The sequence below is a fragment of the Dermacentor variabilis genome, chromosome 1 (assembly GCF_050947875.1).
Source record: "Dermacentor variabilis isolate Ectoservices chromosome 1, ASM5094787v1, whole genome shotgun sequence".
NCBI classification, from domain to species: Eukaryota; Metazoa; Arthropoda; class Arachnida; order Ixodida; family Ixodidae; genus Dermacentor; species Dermacentor variabilis.
The window spans coordinates 202,623,618-202,634,600 of NC_134568.1; the positions used below are offsets into that span (position 1 = coordinate 202,623,618).

General features: G+C 45.7%; 1 protein-coding gene across 1 annotated transcript; it reads right to left on the minus strand.

Moving 5' to 3' along the window:
- Nucleotides 1-1,726: 1,726 nt before the first annotated feature.
- Nucleotides 1,727-9,041, minus strand: LOC142558069 (cuticle protein 10.9-like). The gene is made up of 4 exons (XM_075670264.1): nucleotides 9,027-9,041; nucleotides 7,573-7,662; nucleotides 6,035-6,374; nucleotides 1,727-4,105 (listed from the first exon to the last, which is right to left on the minus strand). Exons 1-3 carry the CDS (start codon nucleotides 9,039-9,041, stop codon nucleotides 6,063-6,065), a joined length of 417 nt encoding a protein of 138 aa, XP_075526379.1. The 3' UTR covers nucleotides 1,727-4,105; nucleotides 6,035-6,062.
- Between the last annotated feature and the right edge of the window lie 1,942 nt (nucleotides 9,042-10,983).

Sequence of the window (10,983 nt, forward strand, 5' to 3'; positions counted from 1 at the left end):
TTTTTACATACGGCTGAGATTTAGGTGCACGTTAAAGAGCCCCTGGTAGTCCAAATTGTTCCGGAGTGCCCCACTACGGTGTGCACGTAAAACCTCATAATTTAATTTTCTTTTTGTATTGAAAAATCCCTCTTCCAAAAAAGGATATGCATCCCATCATTGACACTTAGTGAGATCCTAGGAACTGATAAGGATTTCAGACGAGTGCGCAGTTGGGCTGGTTGGTTCACGATTATCTAGCAGAAAACAGCGCTAAACGACAGGACGAAGAGAGGGAATTGCAGTGCTGCGGTCTGTGTCCCTCTCTATCCTGTCGTTTAGTGCTGATTTCTGCTGATAAGGCTTGTCAGCGGTACTATGCGTATCCGCGCGCTCAAAGCCACAGATGAGTTGACTCCATCATAGAAATTTTTATTACTTAACAGACGCCGCTGTGCTAGCGGCGTTACACTATGCTGATAATGCTGGAGCACTCGATTAAAAGCTGCATGCATTGGGGTGAACCTATAGCGCCAAAGCACATGTGCGCTGAGTGAGTGTGGATATTGCCTTATATGCGGTGACTATACAGGTGACGAGTTGCTTCAGGCGTACGATGCCCCTTATAATGCTTGCAGCATAGTTTACACGAGCCCGTCCATTTTTAGCTTCGCTAAATGCTTGCCTGATGGCTGGTGTAAATACAAGCATGAATGTGTGTGAGCAACTAGCAAAGGTGTTCTTTCTGCTTTAGTAGCTGCAGTAGAGCGATAGCACCACCCACATCGAGCTCGTTCGGTATATAGTTCTGGTTTTACTGAATCAGGAAATAACATTTTCTTTTCTGTGAAGGGACAGCCCTCGTGAAACTACAATGAAATGCGTGAACATACTGTTTTCCTCTTGCCTATATTCTCTTTTATAGATGCGCGTATAGGCAATTCAGGAGCATGCAGGAGCACGATGGAGTACATATGTAATGGTTCTGCTATGCGCTGGTCACATGTCTTGTACTCGTAATGTGATAATGAACAAACTTGTTGTCTTCATTAAAATAAAGCTCTGGGTGGTGCACATGCTATGGTGTTCTAGCAGTTCATAGCGTTGTCTGAAAATTTTGAAGGTAGTACCTGCTTGTAGAGCGCTTACGTCCTCCTGTCTACGGTTACGCAGCTACCTAGGAAAATTGTACTTGACTATTTCAAATCATCACATCAAGCCAAAGCCTTTATGCGAGTTTTGTTCATCGTTTTTTTTTCACATTTATTTATTTCACTTCGTTATGAGGCTGGTAATATTGGACACCTTCTGCCTATTACTAGCGGAATTACTATTACCACGGCGCGTAAGCCGTAATTCAGTTGTTATATTAATGTATTATTTTATACATTATATTTTTGCATGCAGATTTGCCCGTCAGTACTGTATGCGCTGAATGTATGAACGCGATGTTTCTTTATTAGGGAGGGGGGAAGCATTTTTTATCTGCTTCTCATGGTACTCATAAAGTATAAAAATGGGCTAGTTGGCATTTGGACATCATGATCGGTCCAAAAAAATCAAGGGAAGTGGTGTTGATGGTGGAAGCAAATAAGTGCATAGACAGCGCCTAATGAACATTCTCTATGTTTCTGTGCGCTACCCAAGATAACGCACGTAATTTCACGCACCGCTTCTTTGGCCGTCCAGAGGTGTACAACTGTCTAGGCATAGCGGACTTCAGGCATAAGGCAAACAAGTAGCATTCTTTTATTTTCGTTGAACCAAACGCACACTTTGTACAGAGGGTAGTGGAAATATTAAATACCAAATCGCAGACCCGATGACGCACACGAGTTCCGGGACCTGTATGACTTTCGCGTGCCTGCGGGGTTAGTGCAACGCTGAGCGCTCACACATTTGCCACAAAACACACAGAGGCGCGCGCACAGCCCAAGGACGGCCGCAACGTACGGTTTAATAGAATCAACATGGCTTTCAGCATGCAACACGACGGCACGTTGGCACTGCGACCAACAACCGCTTGCAGACAAGAAGGAGCGTCAAATCGACGTAGCCCGGGAAAGTATAGAAGGCGCCAGTCACAAGTGAGCGTATGTACACGAAACTCGCTTAAACGAGACCTCAAAGCGCAGCGAAGCAATGCCGAATTTCGTGGGCATGCACATTTTATATCGCGGTGTTTGCAATCTCGGGGAGATTGAAGCCGAAAATAACGTGCATTTTCAATTTCCAGGGGGCTAATCCGATCGAAAACGTCAGTTTTCCAGGCTGCAAGCCGCAGGCGCGACGCGCTAGTAGAGCGGAACAATACTTATACGGAACAGGCGTCGTGCGGTCTAGTAATTGCAGGAAGCGGTCGTTGGAAGCAAAATCAGAATAATCTCGTTGCACGTTGCGCTAAAACGAGGGCAATGCTTTTTTATTGATTCGTAGGTTGTTCGCCAATGGTTCTCAAACTAAGAGCAATTTAGTCGCGCTAAGGGATTAAGTCCGCCGAAAACACGCGCGTCAGAACTGTGCAAGCCGAGAGCAGCGGTATCAGAAGCAGCACGGATCTAGAAAGACAGGCACCAAAGCTGCGCTGAACCGTCATGCTTCGCGGGAAAGAGTTAGGTATTTGGTTACTTCCAGCCAGCGTACGGCCAACAGCATAAAAAAAAAACACATACAAATATAAGCGAAAACAGCAGGGAATTGTCTGTACAGTTATTTATATTGCACGAGGGAAGTTTACAAACAGTAGTTAACACAACGCGGATAGTTGTTTGTACACTTATGCACAATGAACATGAAAAGTTTACAAAGAGAACAGCACAATGCGGGGAGTTGTCTGTACACTTATACACAATGAACGTCGACGTCGCTAAAGCCGGTGATTTCGTCATTAGGAGGGGGACGTCGCTGCCAGCTCAACAAAGTTTTCTCTTTTTAAGCAAACCGCCGAGGCTTAACGGTTGAATTGACCAGTTAAGTCTCACGGCCTCTTCTTCATGGACCGCGCTGTGTTCTCACTGTAAAGCCAAGCGACTGTGTGAACAATTGGCCGTAGTGCCGCATAGATTGCTCGAATCCCTGACATTACATCAAGTGAAAAGAAAAGAAAAGGGCTGCCACTGCAATACATTTCTTTTACTGCTACTTTGTAAAAAAATTGAGAGAGATTGTGTTGATAGGACATTAGAAAAGTTAAACAGGCATGCGTCGCACCATGTCTGTCACCACACTATTTAAACAAAGACATAACAAAATAGCAGAAGCTGACGCGAAGTAATTTTACGTTCACTTTTCTCTTGCAGAAAAAAATAAGAAAAAGATAAAGAGGCTGCCTTGAAGAAGTAACTTTTCTCAGAAATTTCCTTTTCCTATTCGCCCTTTACCTTACCCCCAGTGTGGGGTAGGAAATCGGATGCTCGTCTGGTTGACCTCCCGCCTTTCCTTTCCTAGCGTTTTCTCTCTTTGGGGGCAGGCTATGTACGGATCCATTCCGAGTCATAATTTTTGTAGAAACCCATGGCCGTAGCTTTCCAGCATCATTATATTGTTTCCAGAATACTTATCAAACGGTATTGCAAGTAATTCGAAGCTTCGGAGCCCGTTCATTGGAAGCTTGCTTGCGCCGGCAGGAATCATCAAGGTGCTTCTCAACGTACCAGAGCGTCCGATTAGGACCGGTTAAATCTCCACGGACCGGATGTTATTACCTAACTGAGTGTTGCTTTATTGCATACAATCCTTTCACGACGAATGCCGCGACAATTAATTTTGAGAATGACGACACTATGGCGGGCCAGAGTATCGTTGCTCATTTAGCATTATCAACGTAAATAAATAAAAAAAATACTAAAGGAAGGAAAAGGTGACCTTGCGCATTTATGGCTCTTGGCAATATTGAACGAATGCAAGTGCCTAAATACTCAGGAAGAAGTAAAAAAAAAAAAGAGGCAAGAAATACAGACACGCCCGACAGGTTGGACAGGAGCACTGAAGCTTCGCCAGGGGGGGGGGGGGGGGGCACGTTGGTCGTCGCCATGCGCTCTCCCTGCTTGCCTGCATGCGTTGCCTCTGGAGGTTGCATTTTGTTCACTCTAGGCGCTTGGGCTTTTGTCGGAACTGCGAACGCTTTCTGAAACAGTAGCAGTAAGACAACAGTAACGGCGTCAGATTTCATAGCGCCGCTTCTCTCAAAGTACGTATCATCTGCAACGTTTACTAGTGCGACTGTGATCCTCTTTAGATAACTCGCCGTGTCATTGAAACCAACAGCCGTATACGCGAATAAACATTGATCTATTCAGTAATAACAAATAAGTTAGCTGACGCCATTTGCTCAGTTTTTTTAAATGCGGCAGATAATGCGGAAATTATGACTTTGGAAGTCATGTGACGTAACGGCTAACATCACATTAAGCAATACTCAATTGAAAACGGTGCATTCTTTCGGTTACCCGCTTGTGCATTCCGGCACTCGAAATAAAACGCGGGTAAGAATTACAGTGAACGCGACATTGCCCGCTCGAACGGGCTGCTGTCATAGTTGTAGCTACACGTATTTTTGTGCGCAGTGGCAGCAGCCAGTGACCATTATTTTTGAGCGCGCAGTTACTATGCCGCGATCCATACGAACATTGCGTATTGTTCCTGGAAGAATCACTGAATAATATCATTTAACGTACGTAACATATTACAGTCATACATTCAGCAGTTGTGCGACCGAGTGTTCATTCCTGGGCCTGCAAAGCTCCATGGTCTAGAGCTTCTTGTAATAATTTACGAATAAATTGGTAGTTATCATCATAATTGTTATAAAGTGACTGCAGCGGCATGATGCTTTTGCCTTTCTGCAGCGCGCTTTATTATTTCTAGAGCTTGGTCTTGGTCACTTGCATTTGAGCGTTAACTAATCTCACAAGGTCCAAACACTTACCATCTAAAACACAGTTATGCGTAACATTGGTGATGGTATGTCTTGTACAACCTTCCGTGGGGTGCCCTATACTAAAATTTTGAAAGTACCTAACAAAGAAAACAAAACAAGCTGTTTTTCTACCACTGGGAGACTTCATGCCCCGTTTAGAATGACAACTAGTACACTTAAGGACACTTACGATATTACAACTTAGATTATTCCAGATTACTTACTTACAGATTACTTACAAGACAGGCATAGAAGTCACCCGTGCAACAATAACTGCAAGATCTTAGGGCTGTGTTTCTTTCCGGAGAGAATGGAGGTCTGATCCATATAGCGCTTCTAACAACGTTCGGTGAGCAGAAGCAAATCGGCGTTATGCAGAAAATGGGAGCCGAGGGCACTCGCGATACACATAGAAGTTCTGGACCTCTAAACAGGGGTCCCTGGAAGTTCGCTAAGTAGATTTAAGTATTTTGAAGGAAAAGAGGTGAAGGCGACTAAAATTATATGGTTCATATAACCCAGTTGTTTCTTTTACAATGTGCACACAATTCGACAGAATAAGAGAGGCCGTAACTCGTGTGGCCGCACTTGATTACAGGCAGTTTACAAGGCCTCGTACTGCAATACCAGCGCTCTAAGGCATGAGACACTCAGAAGACTCCTCTATAATTGCCCAGACGGTTGGTACTCGATCACAGGAATCTGGGGATGAATACACATCGCCTTTTATTCGTAAATGCTCTTTGCCAGTGGACCACCGCCTTTGATGATAATATGTCCATATATCACGATTGTCTGGCACGTCCTTTTACAAACAGTTCTAGCGTAAGAACATTTTTTGTGAGTACAGGCCCCGATCGCACGGCTCTGTAATTACAGGTCTGATCACGCGTCCAGTGGCGTGCAAGCTTTCGACATGGTATGCACATAGTTTGTTCGTTATACTGTTCAAACAGGTGTATAAGACCAATAGAAGGGAGTTGTTGTAATAGTAGCCGTCATGCGATGTCTTACTATTGAGCTCCCCCTTTTGTATGCAGAATGCCAGTGCGGAACTCGGGCTTCGTTACTTCTGTTACGCGTGCTACACAATGGCCATGACTGCCAGTCAGATTGCCGTGACTGGCCATGACTTACTCGTCGTGGCTTCCAGGTGATCAGTGGTCTAGCCGTGGTATCCGCCGTAACCGCCATGGCCGTAGCCAGAGATGCCGTACGCGGGCACGTGCTTTCCGTTGGCCGAGTGGTAGGGTGCGGCGGCCGGTAGGCTCGTCTTGGTGCCGGGCTCGTTTGTCTTGACCATCGCACGGAAGCCCCACTTGTCGGCCACATAGTGCACGTGCCTGTGGCGGCCGTCGATGTTGCCCAGGTAGTAGGAGCCCACCACTGGTCCGTGCTTGGAGCCGGTCTCGTGACGGCCGTGGATACTGCCGTAGCCGTCCACAATGTCGTAACCGAACGAGTATTCACCGTAGTCCTAGCAAGGGACAAAAGAGTCACGTAAATTACATGAATAAAAGTTTGGCTACACCAATTTCTTTCGCCATATTTGAAGCCAGCAACAGCGTCCCTGCCTTGGTACTTGCTCAAAATCGTTCAAACAGCCCTACTTAAAGGCGATCTGTGCAGGGATAATGCAACGATTTTATTCCAACGCTATTCTTTCCGCGCTCCGTCAGCAGTCCTAGCAGCGCTCCACCTTCATTGTACACGGAATTGGACGGTCGTGAATTGCGGATGGGCATAAAAGGAATACAATCGAGAGAAAGGAATCGTTACATTATGCTGGCCCCGTATGACTTATGCGACTCCACTAATTATGGTAGAACGCGCGTAATCGCCACGCCACTCGACAAATGAGAGCTGGACAACCATTTTGTCCTCAAAAAAGGCGCTCATACTGAGGTACTATCAGGTAACCTTCTGATTCGTCGCCATCAATAGCATTGCAAACTTAGACTACAATAAGTGTCATGCCGTCAGTGCTATCGTATTATTAGCAAGTAGCTTGGAAAACCTGCTCTCGTCTAGCATTCCGATTGCCGAATCAAAATGTGTGAGGAAATTAAAGTTACACGAACGCTTCATGAACCTTTTGTCATTCATTAATGACAAAACGTTCGTGAAGCGTTCGTGTAACTTCACTTTCCTTCCTCACATATTTTGATCTATTAGTTCTCGTAATACAAATAAAATCAAATAAAATCAATATAAGCACTGAATTACACCGTGCATTAAGTTTTGTATAGAAAGGATGTTAGAAGTTCTGCTAGTGAAAGTTTGTTTTCCTATTATTAGGCAACTAGGAGTGACCGCCGCCACCTCAAACGCCAACGCCGTAGGTAACGAATAATAATAATAATAATAATAATAATAATAATAATAATAATAATAATAATAATAATAATAATAATAATAATAATAATAATAATAATAATAATAAAGGGAACAGCACCAGAGGAAGTTGTCAGAGTCATATCTATGCATTCAATACCGCACTACATATGCATTCTGTGATCTGAAATTAGCTACAAAACCTATTACGTAACGGTAACAAGGCAAGAAGCTTAGGCCACCTTGGTTCCCTCTCCACTGCTTCCAAAACTACTCCCTGGCTTTCACTGCATGCGCTGGGTGTGAAAAAACAACAACAACAAAGAAATTACGAAACTTACGTTCTGCTTCCTGTACGTGTTGCTGTGACCTCCTTGATGCCCGTGGTAACCAGCATTTGCCAGGGCCAGGAGTGCAAAAAAGACAGCAGCCTGCAGAGAAGACCGGGAATGTTAAGGTTTGCTAGAACGATCTTATGCCACAACAACTGAATTTATTACTTGTGCACCGAAAATTACGAAGCTGCGAGGCATCAACGCATGTGTGCGTGTTAGAATTTATGGGATAGCTCATATCTGGCGCATATTAGGCGAGTTTTCACAATACCATCAGGACGAGCTAATAGGAGGAAGTGCTCGAAGAAAGAAGCCGGCATGAAGCGCTTGTCAATTGCATTTCATGACAAATACGAACGTAAAAAAAATCTGGGCCCATTATTTACAAAAAACGATTGGTGTCCAATTCACAAAGCTTCTCGTTCGTAGGTGCTCCTTTCCGTTGACTGTCGACTTCGATAATCGCATGCCCGACATAAGGATATTCTGGAATTTTCTCTTACGGACAAGTCTAGTGTCGAAGGTTTTTGTGAATGCGGGCTGTCTTTCATAAGTGCTTTCCACGACTGATAATGGGCCTGGCGACAGCGTCCTTATTCGCGCCTATCGTTATCTTGAGTATCAGGCGCCCGAACGCCAGCCAATCAGGAAATCATCTGACATAAACAAAAAATTGCTATGAAAAGCTCAGTTTTGTTTTCGTTCGTATTGGTTCACGAGGCAACGCACAAAGCAAAATCTAGTACACCAATACAGAAAACAAATTATTTAGACTCGACAGCTTTCCTTCGGCAATCAAATATATCTAGCAGTGACAGTGGATGCCCATGTCATAGAGATTTTCTATCTTCTTTTTATTTTCGTTGATTCATACCGCAATTCTCCAAGTCTTTGGGCTTGTACAAGGCTTAATTCATGTCTTTTCTATGATGTATATTCTCGCTGTTTCGTTCCGTCTCGAGCGCTGCTTTGTCAAACAAGCTTGCAAAGGTTAGTCCAAAGCACCATGTCAGACAACATTTTCTTGACTTTGCTGCTGCGCTCTCGCGGCAAGTCAGGCTCATCCACTAGTAGCAGGACGGGAGGAGCAGCGGCAAATAATTATTGGCGGGCAGATTTCCGAAGCGTTAAATTATCAGGCTGCTTGGATCAACAACCTAATAATTTTTCACCAGGTTCACAGAGCATCCGTTTAGCGGGCGTCGAAGACTGGGTGGAGCATACACGCGGTCTGCAGGCAAGCGAAAAAAAAAAAAAACATTAAAAAAAGGCGATGTCGCCAACTCGGCAGAATTCCCGCGTTGCCATATCCACGGGGCCGTACCGAGGTGCGCGAACACGGACTGCGCGGCGACAGCGAACCGATGCCCGCACCGGCACCGGTTGACTGTTGGCCGCGCAGCGTGGAGCAACAAGCGGCGGCAGCGCGCGCCCTTGAGGCGCCACCGCTCACTACTCACGAGTGCGAGCGTCATCGTGGTCGTCGTTGCGTCTCCGGCGGTGCGCACTGATCGAGCGAAGGGAGCGCGCGTCGGCGGTACACTGCTTGGTGGGGAGTGACCCTAGCGCAGCGGGCCGCTTTATACGGCCATTTCCGGGCGGTGCTGCACCCACCTACTTTCTCCGCGGAACGGGCCAATCCGGCAGCGCAGAAAAGAAAGTATCTAGGCTAGCGGAGGTTATTAAAAGGGAGTCCCCTTGTAATCCCCCGGCCTTTGTTGCGCCGCATTAAACTCTTTCTTCAAACGGTTCTCACCATTGCGCCTCGCTTTCCCACGTGGCTTTTCCTTTTCGCCTCAGCTCGAGTGCGCCTCCTCTCAGACTGGCTGGAGATGAGGTGCGCATTACCTGTTTTACGCAGAACTGGGGAAAAGAGAGAGAGAGAGTAAAAAGTAATAATAATGCAACGCCGGGCCGACGCGCTGCGTTGTTCCGCTTCCGACGGTAAACATGCATTCCGAGAACACGCATTCATGTCAATCGCTAAGCGGTGGCCGTTTTGTCGCCGCTATCAACAAAGCAAGGCGCTACTAGACGGCTCTCCACGGGCCACTGGCAGAGGAGGAAACATGGAACGAACGTCGTTGTGGTCACCGATTTACTTGCGCAGGGAAGATAGCTATAGCTCTGTGTGCTCTGTAACGACAGCGATTGCGCTCACGTAATTAGTCACACACACACACACACACACACACACACACACACACACACACACACACACACACACACACACACACACACACACACACACACACGCACACGCACACGCACACACGCACACGCACACGCACACGCACGCACGCACAGACACAGACACAGACGCGCACAGACACAGACACAGACGCGCACACACACAGACACACATTTCACCTGCTAACAACTTATCATCACAACAACACAACATTTCACCTGCTTTACATTTACACAATATTTACAACTTGCACGAATGTTATCGTTGAATCTATCTGTTGTACAACCAAGCCTTGTATAATCAGATTGCATGCGCGACACGAATTGTGTAGTAGTTTCTGGAAACCACGCGCGCCCCATCGATTACACTAGAAACTTCGAATGAGTGATGTGTAAAAGCCGACGCGCTTGACGCGCAGATCAGATTCCGAAGATCGCCGACCATGTTCGCCGCTATCGTTTTGCTTTGAGTGTAACTTGCTTTTGTGGGCGCAGATTCAACCAATAAAAAGTTGTACACAGTTTTGGTGCTGTGTTCTTCCCCGTGACTACTATGCGACAGTATTTGAAGCACTTCCTCTCACGTTTTGGTGTTTCAGCACATTTCCGAGTTTCGCGACATTCTGTGCACAATGAGCGTTAACCCGTGGGTAAGATACTGGCCTTCTGAGCTTAGGGTCATAGGTTCGAAACTCACCACTGCAAACGTTTTCCTTTTCCAATTTATTTTGTTTTTATACGTAAATTTATAGCGATTCGTCTTACGTGACAGACAGACCGGCGGGTTTCCTTGTTGTGTACGCATAGAAATGCTTACGCATTAAAAAAATAATAAGTGCAGTAGGTACGAGTGAACAACAGAAGAATGCGAGGACACTGCCACAGAATCTATCAAGGCACCAAAACAAACATCCACCTTTTCAAGCTATTTACTTTTCAAGTTATTTACATGAAGTGAAAGATAAGTTGAAAATTGCTGTTTTTCGGCACCGCACGTTCCTCCCGGCCCACTTGTGTGAAAATTGCCTCAAATGCGCTAAGACAGCTAGAGCTATACGTAAGACAACCAAGGTTGAACATGCAGCCTGTGTAGAAGGTATACACGGTCAACTTGGCGTGTGTAAAAAAAAAGTAATTCTGAGATATTTAATGGATGCGCTATTTGGTCCGTATCCCTGCACTATACACGAAATGGCTAGCAGAACTTTCTTGACTACCGCCCATTAC